Below are 19,329 nucleotides of genomic sequence, written 5' to 3'. Positions count from 1 at the left end.
GAGTCCGAATCATGACCCCCAGGAAAATCCCCGAAAATCCCCTCGTATCAGACACTTGAAGATCAGACCAATTAAACTAATTTAATGTATATATTTGTTTCCATTTCTCTTTCCTTCTCCGCAGGTAACAGTTAAAATGTTCAAGCGTGGATCTCATGGCTGGCTGGGTAAATCCCTGGGCGCAACTACCACCATCCCGTCCAACACCTTTGTGATCTTCAGGATCAGCGGCGATGAGGCAGACGCCAAAATCCCAGCAGGCACCATCCGCAGCATCAACCTCAGCATATGACGAATATATGTGTGTGTGTGTGTGTGTGTGTGTGCAAATATTCAGATGCAACAAGACAAACCAAACTCTTAATGTAGTTCTCACAGAATGCTGTTTTTACTGAGTGCCTTTTACTATGCAGTGTTTGTATTTTGTAATGTTGTACGAGCAGTTTCAGTCTTAATTTAGTGAGATAAAGGAAAGAAAGGGGGGAATAAAGAAAAAGCCCCATTTGCCAATTTCCCTGATTATCAGATCCTCTCTGGCAACATTATGTTAATGAAGATGCTTTCAGAGAATTAGCCTGATTAACTTTCTCTTGTTGTGGATTTTCTAGGGCTAGCCCACACTTTACAGCGGCCATTAGTTCGTCATTATTTTAACTGATTGTGTCACATCAGTTCAGGATTGAAGTGTTTAATGTGTTAATTGTGGGAGTTTAAAAAAAAAACAACAGGCGGCCTCTGGTACAATGAGGGGCCCGAGCGGGGGTTTGCCTCTTTGGGTTAAATAGGAGGTGATTTACTGCAGAGGTTTGGCACGTGTAACTGTAAGGTGCTTTATTAATATGCTCGGCCACGCTGAGGAGACGATAACGCATTCGAGAGCTCAGAGGCGCGGCCACCAGCACCATTCACAACCGTGTCTGGGTCACTTTCCTTTTACACGGCTGCGCTAACAGCTAGCAATTGTATTTACTGGGCCTGGCAGTGGCCAAAATGAAGTTATTTCCGTCAAGATATCAGTGCCTTTAGCTAATGCAATAGAGGGAGGCTCTCTGCGTTGATGGTATCTCTTTGCATGGCATCTCTCTACCTGAAACATCATTACACTGTACTCAAACTCCTCACTTTTTCAAACGTCTGTTTAGCGTTTTACCTGAGGCACGGATCAGTGGTATTTGTGCGAGAAGCCCTGTGTTGCTTGCTCCAGCAGAAATGAAAATGTTCCAGACTAGTTGTTTTGATACGTCGCTCAGAGCTTGGATTGTTTTTAGGAATTCAACGTCTTTGCGAATTTAAACGTAAAAACTGTTTTTGTATGGCACTTTTCTCAAAGCCTTTAAACAGTTCATTTTTTTTCGTTTACACACATTAATACAGTGGAAATGTTACATTGTCACACGTCACTCAGGCACTTTGCAGTTCCGTATCTTTCCCAAGGACACTCTGGTGGGAATCGAACCACCAACCTTCTGGTTAAGTGGACGACACGCTCCCCTCCCGAGACATGAATTCTAAGGAACAGTTTTTACAACAGTACTTAAACAGTTTGGACGATATCAGGCGATCTGGGACGAGCAGGAAGTTACTGTTTTGCAGGATTTACTCTATTTTTCCTTTTGCAATATATTAATAACGATAACTTTGTTCATTTGAAAAATAAACTTCAAGCACTTTCAGCATCAACTCAAGAAGCACGACTGCTTAACTCACTCTTCAGTTGGTTGATTTGCGCATAGTGGTTTTATTCATTGGTGTGTTTTTTAGCAGTGTGATTTTATATGTACATGAATTTGTACTATCTGGTGTCGTAATAAACAGATTTAACAATTCATTGCTTCTCATAGTAATTACTCTGTCTCTTGTTTTGTTTAGTTTGCTAACAAGATTACGCAAAAACTACCAGACTAATTAGCAAGAAACTTAGTGGAAGGATGTGTTATGGGTCACGGAGGAAACCATTACATTTTCATGCGGCTCTGGATCACTTTTATATGTGAGATTTGTTTTAATTTCCACTGATTCCCAGGGAATAAATCATAGTTTTTATTGAAAGAAATCCGACATATTAAAGGAATGTATATCTGTGAATTTAAGTGACTATTGGGCCTTGGTGGAGGTAAACGCTCGACTTGGTGCCATATAGTTTGAAGAATTTTTTAATTAAGGTGGCCTCTCTCCAGGTTTCTTCCATTTCCAGATCTCAATGGTGTTGACAATCTGTAATATTGAGTCACTTTTCGCCACCGGGGTCACAAGGTTTCTTCCGAGCTTCATTTGGGAGATGGGAGGGCATGCGTGAACAGCTCACTCTGCTCTTTGGAAGCATGCGGTACGTCTCCAGCGCGGTAAAAAAGACTGGAGATTAGGAATGGATGACCGGCCACAGGGACAAAGCCAGCTCTGTTGGGCGGCGTGGTGGGGACGGAGGGGTGAGGGGGCTGCGCTGAGCGGAAATGGACATGGAGATCAGACCAGAACATAGTGTGACAAGGTAACAAGGTAAACTGATCCAGGCAGCGATTCCTCTGGAAAGTGAATCAATGAGGGTTCTGTTAAAATCCTCCCGGATATCGAGTTGTAAGTAAATCTATAGTAAAACACAATCGACTGTAAATATGCAGTGGGTTTCTCTTGTGGTAAACATGTCATGTGTCCTATACTGTAGACTTATGTTCTACCCATCTGAGAGCTGCATGTTTTGGCATAAAGAAAAGACTTGGTACTTGCTGGCCAATACAGTAAGTGAAGAAACACAAGTCTTGACCCTGCAGTAAAGCCAGGTGTCCAGCTCTGACCTCCCGCCATTCGGCACGGTCCTGGGGGCTGTCAGGTCAGGTGACCAGTCCGACATGTCCTTGTAAACCGTAGAGCAGCCTGGACACGAGGGTTGGCCGCTCTCCAATGACATACGCGAAGGAATGAGCCTCCGCCTCGGCCATTCAGCTGGATATCCTGCACCACCACATCGTTGTATTCATGTGGGTCAGTACCAGGGGACATCGGTTTGTTTTCCCTCTGCGAAACTGTTTGCAACACTTCCTTTCACCTGCTTGTCAAAACACAGAAGCTCCTCATCTGAGGTTCTGCTGCTTCAGCTCGACGAGCTCAAAGGTTCTGAGGTCAACGCGCTCTTTTTAACTAATATTTTCTGAGATGCCGGCTTGTTTTGTCAGTAAAGGGCCCTAGAGATGAGATTGTGTTTACTGTAAGTGGGGAAACTGTCAGTGCTCTAATATTCAGCAGCTAACAATCCTGGACGGCACTTTACTTTGCATCTGTTATTTAACTGCTACTCTTGGCTTTAAAATACATCAGATTTACAAAAGTATTTCTCCTGGATAGATGATTCATTTTTACTGCAGCTTAAGACTCAAAGTTTACACACATATTAAAAAGGCATATTTGGGTTGTTTGCGATATCCACCTTTAAATTTAGTAATACTCTAAAGCTTAACCTCTTCAGGCCTGTTGAAGTCACTCAAATGAAAAAATGTGAGTGGAGAAAATAACTTTTCTTGTCATCCTTCAGACAATCTGTTTCCTTTTTCTTTTCCAGGCCAAATTTCACAGTCAGTCATTTTCAAGAATCATCCTCTTTGAGATCATAGGACCTCTTGAAGCCATGAGTAAAACCTGCCAAAATGTGATAAAGAAATAGCTTTCCTTAGACATTCAACTGTTCACATTGAAATATTAAAATAAAATGTTGTTATAACAATTGTTTTCACCCAAAGAACCTGTTTTCTTCAGTCTTAATCTCAATATTTCATGATAATGGTGATCTTCAACACCATGTGATAATTTATTATATTTACTCTGCACGTGCCTCTGGACCACCTCATTGAATCCTGGGCTCTTTATTGTCATGGAAATCCAAGCAGGCTCAGCAGGGCTGTCATAATGTGGGTGTACATGTGCTGCCTGTGACAACTATTAGCAAGGTTAATGCTGTGGATACTAACATCCATCACTTCAGTTTCATTAGCGTTGTCCTTTGACCTGCTCCACATAATGTTGTCAAACGTGTCAGGCGGCAGATTATTGGGAGGTATGATGATCAATAGATAAATAATAGAGGGCTGCTGGCGTGGCTGCAGAATAAACCTCCGCCCGGCGCTCTGCTGCCTGTCACAAATCTGAAAAAAACAAATGGACTAGCCAGAGGCAAGAGCCATCAGTAATAATATAATGTGTGGATGATGATGAATTAGGGCCAGACTTCTAAATGCATCGCCGTTCCACGCACAGAGACACAACTGCACGAATGCATTGATCCCCTGCGTTCACATTAGTTTGCTTAATCTGCATTTGAGTCGATGGGACAACACAGTGTTTCACTTCACTGGATTCACAAAAGTTAATAATGTCCAATAATCAAAAACTGTTTATGAAAGCACCTCCTTTTTGTGTCATTGATTGGGCTCCGTAATGCACTGATCACTCAGACAGGATGCACTTAGGAAACAATGTGTTTTCTATTCAATAACATAGATTTTCCCCTGCATGTGTACTTTCATTTTACTAAGTAATGTTTTATTTTTCTCAGATCTTTGCATTTTGTTGGGTTTAAGTCCTTTTTAAAGCAACGTCTCACTTGCATTTATGGATATCCAGTCTTTATTTACTCACTATGCATATAGCTTTAAGTTTGTGAGTCAAATTTGTAGGTTTTCCTCATTCTTATGTTATTTTCTATAATTTTACATTAGCCAAAATTTCTAGGATGTAATAAGGATGGTTGGAGTGAGTGATCTTCAATTTGAAATGCTATTGTTTCCTTTTGAATTGACCTCAGAGTTATCTTTTGCAATGCTATAATATGTTATGTTATGATATGTTACCAGTTTGCTATGCTATGCAATAATGGTTTATGTTATGAAATGCTATAATGTTACGTTACGTTACGTCTGTTGTCATTTCACTCTCCTAATAAAAAAAAAAAACTCCCACTCCCACCATCCCCATTATAACCTACACATCTTTGCTATAGTTCCCAAACAATGCTGCAGTCAACTTACACAAACGTCCTCGGATTCATACATAAACTATGATATATTACACAACGTGGACAAAGCCGACAGCAGAGTGCGGCTCCGAGCAGCTTGGTTTTGTTTAAGAGAAGGTGTCACTTAAGACCCATGAGATTGTGGACGGCCCTTAAGCGCCTCCACAATAGCTGTGGTGTACATGTTCCTGTGTGCTGAGAGCTGCTGTGAGATCACAGTGTCATGACCTAACTGTCACAGGGCAAAACAAACAGAAAATACAGAATAATGCCATTTTTTATGATGCTTAAAAAGTGATTATAATAACAACAATGGAGGAGAAATGGCCCAAGTTTCATACCATTGTGCGAATATCCATGTGGCTCTATAACATGTTCGGTAAGTTCATCGCCCACCTCCTCTGTTTCCCCTAAACTTAATTGCCGGATAATAGTTGGCTGGAAATTTTATTCTTCAGGGGGATTATGCCAATAACTGTTCATAAAGCAGGTTGAAATGGATACAAGGAGTCAGTTTAAATTCCGCCCGCAGTCACTCGGAGGCACACAGGGAACCTGAGCCTCAAAGATGTGGTGCATTAGTTCTGCTAAGCTAACCGTGAATGCTAATTGCAGGAAGGACAAACTGTAACCCTTGCCCCGTGGCCATGAACCCATTACACTGCACAGAGGGTTTCATAGACACAGGCCGCGTACAAAGAGGCTGCCCTGAAAAGGCTTGCAATCTGATTTCGGTTTAAATGGGGATAACAGGTTATTGTTTTTCAAAGTCCCCTGTGGGATTTGTCCCTTGTTGTATTTTTTTTTTTTTTTTTGTACCTCGTGAAAGAAAAATGCCTGTCGCTCCAAAGCTGACCACAAATCACCGACACAATGCAACAGGTTCTATGTTTTCAAGTGGGATATGTTGCCTGATCCGCAGGACTTACCCACAGGTGGCTGTCTGACATGGATCAGTTGTGTTTAAGTGCTTGTGGTTTCAGCCCTGGAGGGAAATCGACAACCCCGGCACGATATGAGTTGACAACCTGTGCATCAAAGAGTGTCCTTCATCAGTGGGAACCCTTGAGTGTTGTCCCTCAGTTTTACAGCCTTAAACACTTAGAGACTCCGAACAAAACCCTGAGTCCATGAACATGTCACTGATCTGATCTGTTGTCTGGATAAACAAGAGAGTTCACTTTTCTGTGTGTTTTCACCTTTAATCTCTGCAGCCCTGTGCGCCCCCCCCCCCCCCCAGATGCACTGACTGCCCCCATCTTCTTTACACATTCATACATTCATCAGTTTGACAGGAGACATGAAAGCTGCACTCTTTCCCCTCTGAAGCACCAATTTCCACAGTTTACCTTTTGAGGTGAATGTTTACTGTGGCACCTTAATTACCCAATCATAGCACAGACAAATACTTTAAGTTAAGGTCGAAATTACAGCCATGCTGTCAATGTTTGTTGTTATTTGTGTGCTAACATCATTAACTGAAGTACTGAACTCACGATGATGATTACAATTCATCCTCAGAGGGACATGAATGTGGAGAAAATGTTATGGAAATCCATTTGATTGCTGCTAAGACATTACCAGGAAAGATAACCTCATGGTTGAACAATAGGAACAACCCAGGGATCACCAAAGTCAGTAGGACTCATCCTCCAAGGACCATGAATGTCGACCAATTTTCATGGAAAACTGATGTTGGAATAAGAGGAAAAGTCGGGAAATCAACAAAGTCAGAAGGATTCATCCTCTGGGGACAATGAATGTATGTGCAACATATCATGGGAATTAGTTCAAAAGTATTCACAGTGTTTCAATCAAAACCGTATAAGGAAGCCTAGAGTAATAGGAGAAATCATTGGCTCACCAAAGTCATGATGATTCATCCTCTGGGGACGATGAATGTCTGTGCAACATTTCATGGCAGTAATTGCTGACATATTTCAGTCTGCACCAAAGTGGGGGATGGACATTATTTTAGATTATTAATTTTTTTATTTATATTCTGGCCAAACCCTGTAATCCAACTTCAGCATCTTGACACTATTTCAATTCTCACATAACAAATGTAATCTGGTCTCATAGTTCTGCCGGCCGGCCTAATTCTTGACCATCAATGCCATGCGGTTTACTATCAGATGAAAAATCTCCGCCAAAAAAGCCCACAAGCCAAAATAAAACCTCACGCCCCAAATCTCCGACCCTCCTGTCACACCCAGAGACTTTTGATTTACTATATCCCGGCTCCCAGGTGAGAGCCTCCTCCACCAGTCAGCCCCAGTGCCGCCTGCCCGGCCCGTAAAGAGATAGATGACGGTGAGCGTTGAACCTAGCAGTCGCTCACATGGCCTTGAGCTTTAGCGTCTAATTAGGCTCTAATGTAACTACAATGCTCTCAAGGAGATGCTGTTTTGCCCTACACAGCTCTTTAAAAGCCTCACCCCCGGGGCAGGGGCAGCGTGGAGTGAGGTGCTGTGGCAGGCCAAAGCCACATCCAGGAGAAAGGCTCCGGTTTCACTGCTCGAACCGGGACGTCAACGGGTCCAGGATCTGTATTTTGGGCCAAGTCTGATGGCTGCAGGGGCTAATCTCTAAAATAGAAATCGTTAAAAAAAATTATTATCAACAATTTACATCTTCATTAACCTAAATCTACAGAATCTTTTCAATGTAAACATGCACCTGCCACGTTTTTTAGTAAATGAAGCGAATGAGCCGTCCAGTGTCTGGTTTGATTTAATAGGAAATGTAGCTAATTACTGAGCAATGTAGGCCATTGAAATTATTTATTATCTTTGAGCGAATCCATTAGATGCAAGTGTTCTAGTGAATACTGAATCCTTCATGCGTGTTCTTGAGGTTAGACATAAAACAGCTTAAAAAATGTTTTGGTGTGAAATAAGAAGATAAAGACGCTGATCAGTCATAAAGTCACTGAATTGCATGGAATTATCGGATGGCGTCTATAGTCTGTGATGTGGTGAGGAAACAGGAGACAAAGCCAGAACACGGAGTGGTGTCAATATTTTCCTGATGCATCATCATGTGATTTCCTCACTTCTCCGCAGCGCGTGAAGGACGGTATCATCGGCTTGATATAATATTAGAAAGAAACCGGTCTTGAGAGATAAGGTGTCCGGCTGAAGGTCACCCGCGCCCTCTCCAGTGAACACACGAGCCTCCTGTGGTCGGGTTAAATGCACCTGACTGGCTGTCGGGAGCACAATCACCCATTTTAATTGTCATGTAACGGTTTCATGTAGAGCCAAACTGTCTGCAACACTTCAGCGGTTGGAAACCAGAGCCCGGCCACACGACCACATGTGGTTAACTGGGCCTTTGCAGCAGGACCGGGAAAAAAGAAAAGAACCAGGAGAGATCTCTGTGGAGACAGGCTTGGAGGAAGATGCTGATAGACAGGGCAACAGATGCATCTGCTACAATCTTCTAAATCACTAATAAATCCTTTATGGTACTGAACAAAACAACTACATGTGTACCTCTTTGTAAGCTCCAGGTCTGAAAAATACTAATTGCTTCTCTGCTCCTAAATTACCTTTTTCTATAAGCTATCCACCAGAGATGAGAAAACCCCCGCGCTTTTAATGCACATTCAAAGAACTCAATTTTCCAATTTAGCGGAAGCCAAAGATGACAGGAAACAAGGTAATTCTCCATCGCCCCAACAACAACCCCCCTCTAGCCGATTCTACGTCTGTTTCACGAGCAGTAATTGTGTTCCGAAATGAACGCCATTTCATATTAAGCTGCAGCCTCGATCCAACGTCAAAGACAAGACTCATTATCGACAATCATGGGAATTAGTTACATCATTTAAACCAAACCGAACTAATCGTTTCCAGGATACCGCAGAGGCAGATAGAGCCATTAGAAAAAATTGGACCTCTTAAACAGAATAATTGACATCTATATCTTCTCTGCTGCCTTGGCTGAAGGGCTTCAGAAATTGCATTAGTTGCAATTGAAAAATCTGAACTGAGGGGAAAAGACGCCACTTGAGTCTTTTGCAGGGAACTGCTGTGTTCACTGTGGCCATTCATACACAACACTGAACAGTGCATGACAAAAATATACTTTTGAATTACTGGCTCTGAAACTGTACGCCTCTGCCAACAATAATACATGTGTGAGACCACAGTGACCTTCACCTTTGACCACCTGACTCTAATCAGTTAATCCAATAGTCAATGTGAACATTGAGTCTAATTCAAAAGTATATTATTAAAATTAAACATTCACATGGCAAAAAAGGGTTGGTGAAGTCGCAGTGATTTTGACGACCAAATTCTAATCAAGTCAACCTTAAGTCCAAATGTTGTGTGTTCCTGATTCATCAAGTTCACAAGAACATGATGTGACAGTGACCTTGACTTTTGTCACCCAGAATCTAACGAGTTCACCTTTTAGTCGAAGTGAACATTTGTACAGAATTTGACAAAATATTCTCAATGTGTTCTGTGAGGTTTTTGAACAAAAACGTTTTGGGTGATGTCTCGGCAAATTTGGCTTTTGTCAACAAAATATGTTTGGACCCAATTTGTTGAAATGTCATCAAGGTGTTCATGAGATATCACGTTCACAAGAATCTGACGTGGACATGACGAACCAGAAAAGCCCCTTTGGCCAATGGGTGCTGAGAGGTATACAAAAAAAATGCCCGTCCTGCACCCGACAGTCACCAGTGTAACAACTTGGAAAACTTGACTCTATAAATTCACAATTGATGATGGAAAAGTATGGCCCTAACACTAAATATGAATCAAATTAAAAAATATAATTAATTTCTAAATGGATTTCTCAATTATGTTCAAAGCAAACCCACAGTAAAATGAAACTAAAAGAATTGGCAGCACTTTGCTTCAGCCCCATTTAAACGTGGATTCACCATTTAGGGTTCTCAGCGGATAATTCACCATTCAAAGAAATATGAGAAATCCAAAAAAAGAGCCTCTTAATCATTTTTATTTTAGTTTGCCAGACGCAGCCGGTTCATCCAGTTTAGTGGTTTTCTCCATATTTTCCCCCTGGTGATAAAGCAGGATCTGGTTTAGGCTGCAGACCTCAGATGTCTATCAGCACGGGTCACTGTCTGGGGGCAAGTGGAGCCTTCGGCGATACGAGTGGATCATCGCTTTCCCTCAACACGTCGTGAAGAGAAGCTTTTCTGCCCAGACACATTCCTGGGATTTCTCTCAGGTTTTCTTTTTGGCAGTAAGTAAACGTGACAGAGTGCGTTTGGGCTGTTGATCAATGTTTTATTATACAAACAGAGCTTGAATCAGTGTCAAAAAGTTTCAGTGTTATAAATGTAAGAGTCAACAAAAAAGATCACAACATCAGTTTGTCTTGATGACCATGCAAAAGCAGAAAAAGGTGTATTTGAATCAGACAACGATACATGGTCATTGGAACATACATGAAAAAAAATAGAACTATATAACAAGCGCCAGAACAGAAAAGATTTTAACAGACAACAGTTACAAGAAAAGATCAACTGTATGGAACAGAAAGAAATGACAGGAGACATTTTGATAATGGTACACTGGATACCAGCAGATAACCCAAACACACGCAGTGGGAACTGTTGCAAGGTGGACTTAGGTTGACCTGCAAAGAAGAAAAGAAGGGATTCAATCAACATGAGTCATAACTTCAGCAGTTTGTGTTATATTCAATACTATATTTAGGTCTGAGGTTTGATATCCATTCAGTCTAATTTCGCTAATGTGGAGAGAGCTATACTAACCTAACCCTTTAATGATGATGTAGGGCAGATAAACAAAAATACAGAGAAAACCAGCTGGTTTATTCTGTGACTGATGTCAGACAACAGCCTGTATGAAAAGCTGAACTGAAGCCAGAGAGTCTATGAACGCCCTTAACTGCCACAAATGGAAAACATAATGGAACAAAGATCTGGAAATACAGACATTATTGGCACATGGGAGGTCAATGTCATCATTGCTCTTTTTCACAAAAAGATTATTAGCAACTGGTCGGAGAATCTTTCTGAAGTGAAATCATGAAACCAACAAATAAACAGTTGCACCTAAATGTTGTGAATGTTCAAGTTAAATATGTTGTGTGATATACTGCATGGAATCATTAGTGCAGTTCATGTTCAAACACTGATTTACAATTGCCCATTTAAATGGAAGTAGGGTACGAAATACTGAAAACTTCAGTATAAAAAACCCCAAATTCCATATCAGAGTTTCTCAAATATAACAACCCGTTGGTTTCTCTGTTCCGTGTGATAATAAACCTCTGATAATTCGGCTTTAAGCTGCTGGTTGAAAAAAGCTAAGCTATCTGAAGACATCTCTTCTGAATTTGTATTTGCTATCTTGTCATTTTATAGACTGAACAAATGAATCAATGTGACCTTCAACTTAAAGCTGTGATCCTGCTACTTTATTCACTATTATAATGTACTGCATCACTTTGTACAGCAGGTTTCCTTGTGTCTGTTATGACAGCAGAGATACAAAGACTCACAGGAGGATTTTTCAAGTTCTCATCTGTGCATCTTTCAACTGTCGGATATTGAAAAGTGGACGAGCTGAGATAAAGATCGGCATATGCTGCAGGTGGACGTGCTCCCTGTAAATACAGCTGCTCATAGATTCAGTGAGAGGCAAGGTGCCACATTATGCAGGAGTACACACCCGAGGGACGAGGAAGACTCACTTGGGCTTCGTCTCAGCATCTGTGACCTGGCGGATGAAGATGGCATCTTCCGGGTGGCTGATGTCACCCTTTTCTTGCATGTAGGAGGAGGCGATGGCGAGCATGGTGCCGTCGTTGTTGAAGGCAAGGGAGGCGATACTGGTCGGGTACCGGTGGAACTGGCACAGGCGCTTCTTGTTGAACGGGTCCCAGATGTTCACAAAGCCGTCCGAGCCACCTGGTCGAAGGGGAGACTCAAGGTCAAGCTCAAAAGACTTAGAATGTGTTGAGATATGGATCTATGACAGCTTGTTCCACGTGCGACCTTGGCAGCTTAATGCTGAAGGTCACAGGTCAATCTCTGAGCATTGCAAAAAACAAATTACCCCATTACAGAAACAAAATCATTGCTTTTATGAAGTAGCTACTAATGAGCCATTCCTACCTGTGGCAAAGGTGTTGTGAACACTGTGAAAGGAGATTGCATTGACGGGGTAAACGTGCTCAATTCCCTCCTCCTTCAGCCTGTGGCATTTGAAAGCGTATTTCTTCTTCTGAACCTCCTGACTCGGGTCCAGGTACTCCACAGCTACACGTCCCTCGATTGAACTCAAGACGTAGCCCTGCAGCCAAGACACAAAATACCAAGTTAACATTCCACTTCTTCACATTAACACAGGAATCTGTTTCCTAACATGATACTCTGGAGTAAATTACCCGTCAACAGTTCACTGTAAGTTGCATTAGTACCGTGTAAACTACAATCGATGTCTATTGGGATTTGAAGGGTACCTGTTTGTTGGGGAAGGCTCTGATGCTTCGTGTCTGATACTTGAGACTGGACTCTCTTCTTTGCTGTACGTAGCCCATGTTCCTCAGATCCCACACCAGGACTCTTCTTCCAGCTGTGCCGACGATTAGTCTATCTCCGGCCACAGAAAGCGTATACACCTTTCATAAAGATCACATGTATGAGACAAGAGGAAGATGACACAGGCAATAAATACACACACACACACAAACAAAAGGTAGCAGTGAGATGTCACCCTTTTCCCACCAGGTTTCTATTTTTTCTCATTCATGCTGTAGTGTAAAGTGTTCACAATAAACTCTCATATTTATCATCAATATTATCATGATGTATCATCAACATCAGGTTAAATGCAAGTACCTTTTAAAGAAAATATTTTTTTGAAAGACCGTTCAACAAGTTTCTTTGATAAATAAATACAAATCAACAATGAACTAACAAGTGTATGTAAACTAAATCGTTAAATCTTGCCAATCTTGATTAACTGTGCTACAGCAACAAAATTTAAGTGATTCTGACCCGACATAATCATCTTATTAATATCTTTAAAATAGCAATTGCATTCCCCTTGTGCTCTACCTTATCAGGCTGAACAAAGGTGCCAGCGTTGCAGGGCGTCCTCGGGTCCCACAGCCGAACCGATCTGTCCCAGCTACCCGTTACCATGACGTTAACCTCTGGGCAGTACTCCACACAACGGATTGGAGCATCGTGTGCACCAACTATTGTATCTGTTTAAAGAGAATATTGCAGCAGTCAATACAATGAAAAAGGAGTTGTGATACTGCCTGATAGCTTGTATTGCTACTTAACCGGTTTGCAACGTACCTTGGTCTGTGTTCAAATCATGAGTTTTTAACTGTGCATCTAATCCTCCACTCCAGGAATGTGTTGGGTCCTGCAAGTTAATAGGTGATTATTATCTGGATATATCAGAGAAAAGCTTTGACAAGACAACAAGGACCATATATAAACATCTGTGACCTACATAAAAAGCACAGTCCAGAACTGGAGCTGAGTGCTGGTACTTCATCCGCATGATGTTGCCAATGACATCGAAGAGACGGACCGTGCAGTCCCACGAGGACACAAGCAGGAACTGAGCTGTGCTGGGGCTGAACTTGACGGCAGAGATGGTGTCCTCTGGTCCCTGGTTCAGTTTGTACTCATTGGAGCCCGTCATCTGCAAGAAGGGAAAAGATAACCATCAAGACTAATGGACAATATAAAGGGCATAAACTAAACTAAAACACAGTTTAACGCCACAAACTGATGCTTTAAAAACTACGATGGAGTCAAACCGATATGCATCTGTCACTCTCTGTATGTGTATGTTGATTCGATCAAGTATAAAGACTTTATCATTGTTATTATAACATATGTTAAAGGATTCACAATTTTATTAATTATTTGATGGACTTTATACTTAACTTCATTATGATCCACTAATATGTGTTGTTTAGTTCTAAATATCAAACGTAATTACTCTGAAATCTGATATTTAAAAAAAGTATGCTTTAATATTAACAGGCATCTTGTTGTTTAATGACATTTGACGCCAGAGCTACTCACATTGTTGACCAATAACAAACTAACAGGTCCTTATCGATATGACTGGATATGCTTCAATGATCTAAGCTTGTCTTTTCGCTGAACTCCCTGGAAGTAGCCTCTTCCACTGTCTGACGTGAGTATCAATGTGTTTCCTGCTTGTTATTAGCCGTGCCCGCTAGCATTAGCTACGAGTTTAGCTAACACGCCCAACCGGGAGCTAAGCATGCACCATGTGAGCTCCCTAGAGAAACACAATATGTTACTGGAGCTCGATGAAAGGTTAAGTTTGATTCGCGGCGTGTCTCGCGTTTGCTTTTATTCCAAATCACCGCGAACTGCTCCACATCATCCAGCAATTACCCCGAGCCCACGCCTGTTGTTAGCCGTGTTTGCTAACAGTGGAGACAACGCGGGCTACACACGCTGACACGAGGCGTTTTACTTCACTTACCGTGTCGGTTCGGAGCCTTTCAGACGAAAACGATGCTGTGTTAACTGCGCCTGTTTATTCCGCGCTGGTTTACGGTAATATAATCATATAAATAACGTGGAAAAGGGCCGAAGTTGAACAGCTAAGTGTGTCTGCGCTAAGCTAACTCCCCTCCTAGCAAGAGCTGATCCCTGCAGAGAGAGGACGCTGATTGGTTGGAATGAACGTTCGAATTCCCGCCTGCGATGTGATTGGCCGGTCGAGCACCGACTTTACTTCCGGTGTCACAGCGCAGATCACGTGACATAGGACTGCTCTCTCTCTCTCTCTCTCTCTCTCTCTCTCTCTCTCTCTCTCTCTCCATCAGTAACACAGTTGTTTTCTGTTATTTGATCTTTCATCAAAATTAATACAATATAAATATAATAAAAACTATAATTGAATGGCCATAGTAAAGTAAGAGATTGGTAATTTTTAAATGAGGTACACTAATCTAAACACAGCTATTGCTTTCCATGTTAACTCACATGTATGTTGTTGTAAGATAGACTTCTTTCTTTCTTTTCCTGTTTCTGTGGGATTTGAGTTTGCCCCAAAAGGTCTAGTTGAATAAAAATGATTTCCTATATGCCAGAAGGTCATGTAATAATAACATTTTTCTTTTTAAAACCCACAGCTGAAAAGTGCTTCACTCATCTTTTCTATGGAATATTAGATTCTTCTTCTCAGATGCAAAAGAAGAAGAAATTACCAAAATGATTGGATTAATGACAAATTTGCTTTGAAATGCATTCTTTGCTTTTTAAATCCCATGTAACAACCTTAATCTACAGCCTATAGGTTTTAGCGTTATAATTGATTACTAAAGAAAGGATATAGGTCTGTATATGCAGCAGATCAATACTGCAAGAGATCATGTGTTTGTGTGTCTCAATCAAATATTCTTAGATGAAGAAACACAATTCTCAAACGGTCTTTGAAATTGATTGTAATTGAATTACAAAATTCTCAAGTCATCAAATAAAAAAAAACTGACCATCATTATTAAACTTCAACATTATTTAAGTTTTGATTTTTTTTTTTTTTAAATCTTTCGGATACCTGCACGCTGCCTTAGATATTTGAAAAATAGACATTCGACGAATAACACATCACTCCGTACTCACAAAGGTTTGAAAACCAAGATTTTTACAACATGATTTAAACCAACAATCATTTCTTTTCCCTCATGTACATCACTCTTGCACATATTTCTTTTTGGAAGGAAATATTTACTGAGTGTAAGACCATAGAATATACAGAATTTCAATAACAATATCAGAGGAAAAACATACACAAAATAAACAGAGGGTTTTTTGGCTCTTTCATGGCTTTAAAATCACCGGCAAAACATTGCATCCTTAAAAACAATGACATCACCTGCAGCTTTTCTGGTTATTTTGTCAAGGATCACATGATTGTCCTCACTATTACATGACAAAAAGAAAATTATATTTGTTTTTCCTGCAAAAGTGTAACTATAGGTAGTCTAATGTGAAGCCAGAAATATTGCACAATGTTGGAAAATGCCAAAATATTAAATTCCACATGTTTTGTACAAACACTGACACGAATCTCTGTAAAATACATGTGGACAGTAAACCCTGTTTAAAGCAAGTTCTTTTTTTCCTAAGGGAACAGCAACCACTTTAAAAACCGAAATGATTTCACCTATAATAATAACAACAATAATAATTATAATTTTTTTATTGGGGGCTGTAATAGGTATTTTTTGTCTTGCATACACTTCAGCAGGATAAGGGACAAATAATAATAATAATAATAATAATAATAATAATAATAATAATAATAATAATAATAATAATAATAATAATAATAATAATGTGAAGTAACATAGTGTCCGATTAATCTACAAAATCTACAAAATGTTTTAAATTTTTTTCTATGAAGCTCACTCTCGTTTAAAAACATATTTACAGCTGAATGGACGCAGTCAGTGTTAAACAGGCCTCAGCAGTGGCACCGGGTGGGAATAGTACATGTGGTGGGGAAAAGCCAGCAGCGACTGGTTTCCCGGTGAGTTTGCAGAGGGGCCCCCGGTGGAGTCCCCGTGCTCGTGGTACAGAATGGGAACCCGCACAATCCTCTGCGCCGCCGCGTGGCTCAGGTTGGCCGCCTCCAGCTCCGCGGCCAGCTGCCTCTTCCACTTATTCCTCCGGTTCTGGAACCAGATCTTCACCTGGGTCTCCGTCAGGTGCAGGGACGCGGCCAGGCCGGCCCGCTCCGAGCTGCTCAGGTAGCGCTTGATGTCGAAGGTGGACTCCAGCTGGAACACCTGGCTCCGGGAGAACACCGTGCGCGTCTTCTTCTTGCGACACGGCTTGTTGTCGGAGTCCAGCTCGTCCGTCTTCTTCCTCCAGTCGTCCTCCGGGTCCAGCTCTCTCTTGGGCTCCTCCGCGTCGCTCTCGTCCAGCGGGACCTCGTCGTCGGCGCTTTCCTCTTTGACATCCTGCAGGTCACTTCTTTGGATGTCCGGGGAGCGCCTGTCTGGTGCCTGGGATGCCTCCCTCGGGTTTGCCTTCTCAGACACTGAAGGAAGAAACAAACATTTTCTCAGTTTTCAAACATGATCCCACAGTGGCAACCCCATGGATTTAATGAATTGCATATTCAGAAACGTGCTTTTTGTAATATCGATTTTTAATCAAGGATTTCTGGACTTGCCTCCTTATAATTAACAATTATTCTAAGAACAATTCAATGTCCATGAAATAAAATGTGCAAAAAGGCCTTTTTTCATTTAAATCACTCTATTTTTTTCAGAGCAAAAAGCTGCAATTTCCTCACATGCATATTTAAAAAATATTTACCTCCGGTCCTCAGATGAGCCCCAAGCGTGTAAGGATACCACCAGGTGGACGCTCTGTCCAGATACTGCCCCGAGAGTCCGATCCTCTGTGGCGAGGGCAGCTCAAACCGAGGGAAAGATAATTCACCGAGCCGGGAGAAGAAGCTGCCCTCGAACACTCCTCTGGACGAGCCCAGGAAGCTCTTCTGCTTCGCGGGCTTGTCCTCGATGTTCAGCAGGTTCTTGATGGAGAAGGGTGAGTCCTTTGCTGGCTGGCGAGTCTCTTGCGCATCAGAGTCTGCCATCACCGTGTTACTGTCCGATGTGGATCACCATCAAACTAAAGTTACCCGGGGGTAGAAACACCTGACGAAAAGATCTTCTCGGATAAAATGATTTACGAGAAGAAGAGCGAAAGAGAGAGTAGAAGTCACACCAAGCTGCGTGCGTCCACCTCCCGAGGATGATCGGAGCGAGAGCGCAGGGATCAGTGCGTCAAACATGCGCTGGATGGATGGATGGAATGATGGAATCAAAAAAATGCCGACCAAGTTAAAACGCGCTCGGTCTCTGCTATTGGGCAGGTAAAATAGCAAATGGGATTTGAGATGAAACCTCGGGGGGCTGTGACGAGAATAGACTCAGAAGAGAAAGGCCGCGCGCAAGCGTTTTGGCTCCAGGCTCAACAGTGTAGGCGCACACTTATCATCCAATTAGAGGGAAGAGGAAAATGTCTCAGTGTTTTAAGGGAGGTGCAGCACCATCACCGGCCAGTAAATTCAATCAATGGTCCAGGGATCTTCACACTTTAACTTGGCCATGGCACAATTATTACGCAAATTACGCATAGATTTTACGCATCACGAAAGCCTCCAAAATATATAAAAAGACAAATAAAAAATAAGGAAATCCAACTTAATAAGTATTATATTTATATTCAACAGCACAATTTGCTGATTTGAATTCTTCGATACATTTTACAACCTGACATCCATCTGCTTCATTCCCAGCATCCCTCTGTTCCACCTCTGTGCAACGGGAAAGCAATATGCACCGTGCACTTCACCTGCACCGGAGCTCATTGACTTCGGTGTAATTTTATTAGGCAGGAAGTGCTACGGGCGGACATCAAATTGAATGTTTATACCATTGTGATAAAGGCTTTTCAAATCAGCTTTGGCACAAAAGGCTGCAGACGCACAGAGGCAGCAGGTGGTGTAATGCAATGAAACAGCAAGTCTTGTCTCTGTCACAGATTATAACAACACTGGCTGGTGTTTGGCTGCAGCAGATTGTATGTGATCAGATTAGATGATAATTTTGTAGAAAATGAGCAGTGGGCCTCCTCTGTATTGTTTCTGCTTTCAGATTGAGATAACGTGCAATAATATATTAAGAATGCAACATGCAGAGGGTATAAGATTCTCTTTAATCTAAATCTTTCACTGATAAAAACCAGCATCTAACACAGAAGTTACATCTGTCAATGCAGTGATGTAAATGCTCCTATTTAGGATAATTTGAGGTGAAAGTTGCCTCGAAAATATAGAAAATGAACGCAGAGTGAATTCAGCATTTATGATTGAGACTGAACCTGAAGCAGATGCAGGGAGCTAATCACACAAATTGAATTTGCTCAACCTGCAAACATGCAGCCTGTCCTTTCAGCTCGTGGAGCAGCTCTCCAGCTCTAAAGGACAACACTGTGTTTTGTGGAAAGCTACTTGAATCCCTGCATAATTAGAGGTCTCATGGCTGTGTTAAAGATGGGGGCGGAGAAAGAGGCTGCTTGAGCTGCGTTTGCCAGCTCCAAGTGAAAAGCAGGATAGCTGTGTTTTCACCAGATTATGTTCATTAAACCGGGGCTCGTTCCACACACAGAACCAGTCGGAGTGGGTCAGAGGGGAAAACGGAGGACACACTCAATCAGTGATGCTAACACAGGCCCCTGTTTCCACTTCACTGCTTTGTCAGCAAACATGGACCTGATGCTATTA

General features: G+C 41.8%; 2 protein-coding genes across 3 annotated transcripts; both read right to left on the bottom strand.

Moving 5' to 3' along the window:
- Positions 1–10,254: 10,254 nt before the first annotated feature.
- On the bottom strand, positions 10,255–14,663 carry bub3 (BUB3 mitotic checkpoint protein). 2 transcript variants are annotated; one of them, XM_061094770.1, is made up of 8 exons: positions 14,506–14,663; positions 13,489–13,683; positions 13,329–13,398; positions 13,080–13,231; positions 12,482–12,640; positions 12,135–12,312; positions 11,689–11,927; positions 10,255–10,627 (listed from the first exon to the last, which is right to left on the bottom strand). In XM_061094770.1, the coding sequence occupies exons 2-7, from the start codon at positions 13,681–13,683 to the stop codon at positions 11,707–11,709; spliced, it is 975 nt and encodes a 324-aa protein (XP_060950753.1). In that variant the 5' UTR covers positions 14,506–14,663; the 3' UTR covers positions 10,255–10,627; positions 11,689–11,706. The 2 variants fall into 2 exon arrangements, with proteins under 2 accessions (XP_060950753.1, XP_060950752.1); XM_061094769.1 differs by having other exon boundaries at positions 11,711–11,927.
- A 1,820-nt stretch (positions 14,664–16,483) lies between these two features.
- LOC133027695 (homeobox protein HMX3-B-like) lies at positions 16,484–17,640 on the bottom strand. The gene is made up of 2 exons (XM_061094771.1): positions 17,355–17,640; positions 16,484–17,073 (listed from the first exon to the last, which is right to left on the bottom strand). Exons 1-2 carry the CDS (start codon positions 17,635–17,637, stop codon positions 16,484–16,486), a joined length of 873 nt encoding a protein of 290 aa, XP_060950754.1. The 5' UTR covers positions 17,638–17,640.
- Positions 17,641–19,329: the final 1,689 nt, after the last annotated feature.

The sequence above is a fragment of the Limanda limanda genome, chromosome 21, assembly GCF_963576545.1.
Source record: "Limanda limanda chromosome 21, fLimLim1.1, whole genome shotgun sequence".
Taxonomy (NCBI): Eukaryota; Metazoa; Chordata; class Actinopteri; order Pleuronectiformes; family Pleuronectidae; genus Limanda; species Limanda limanda.
This window is presented reverse-complemented; position numbering and strand designations above follow the sequence as displayed.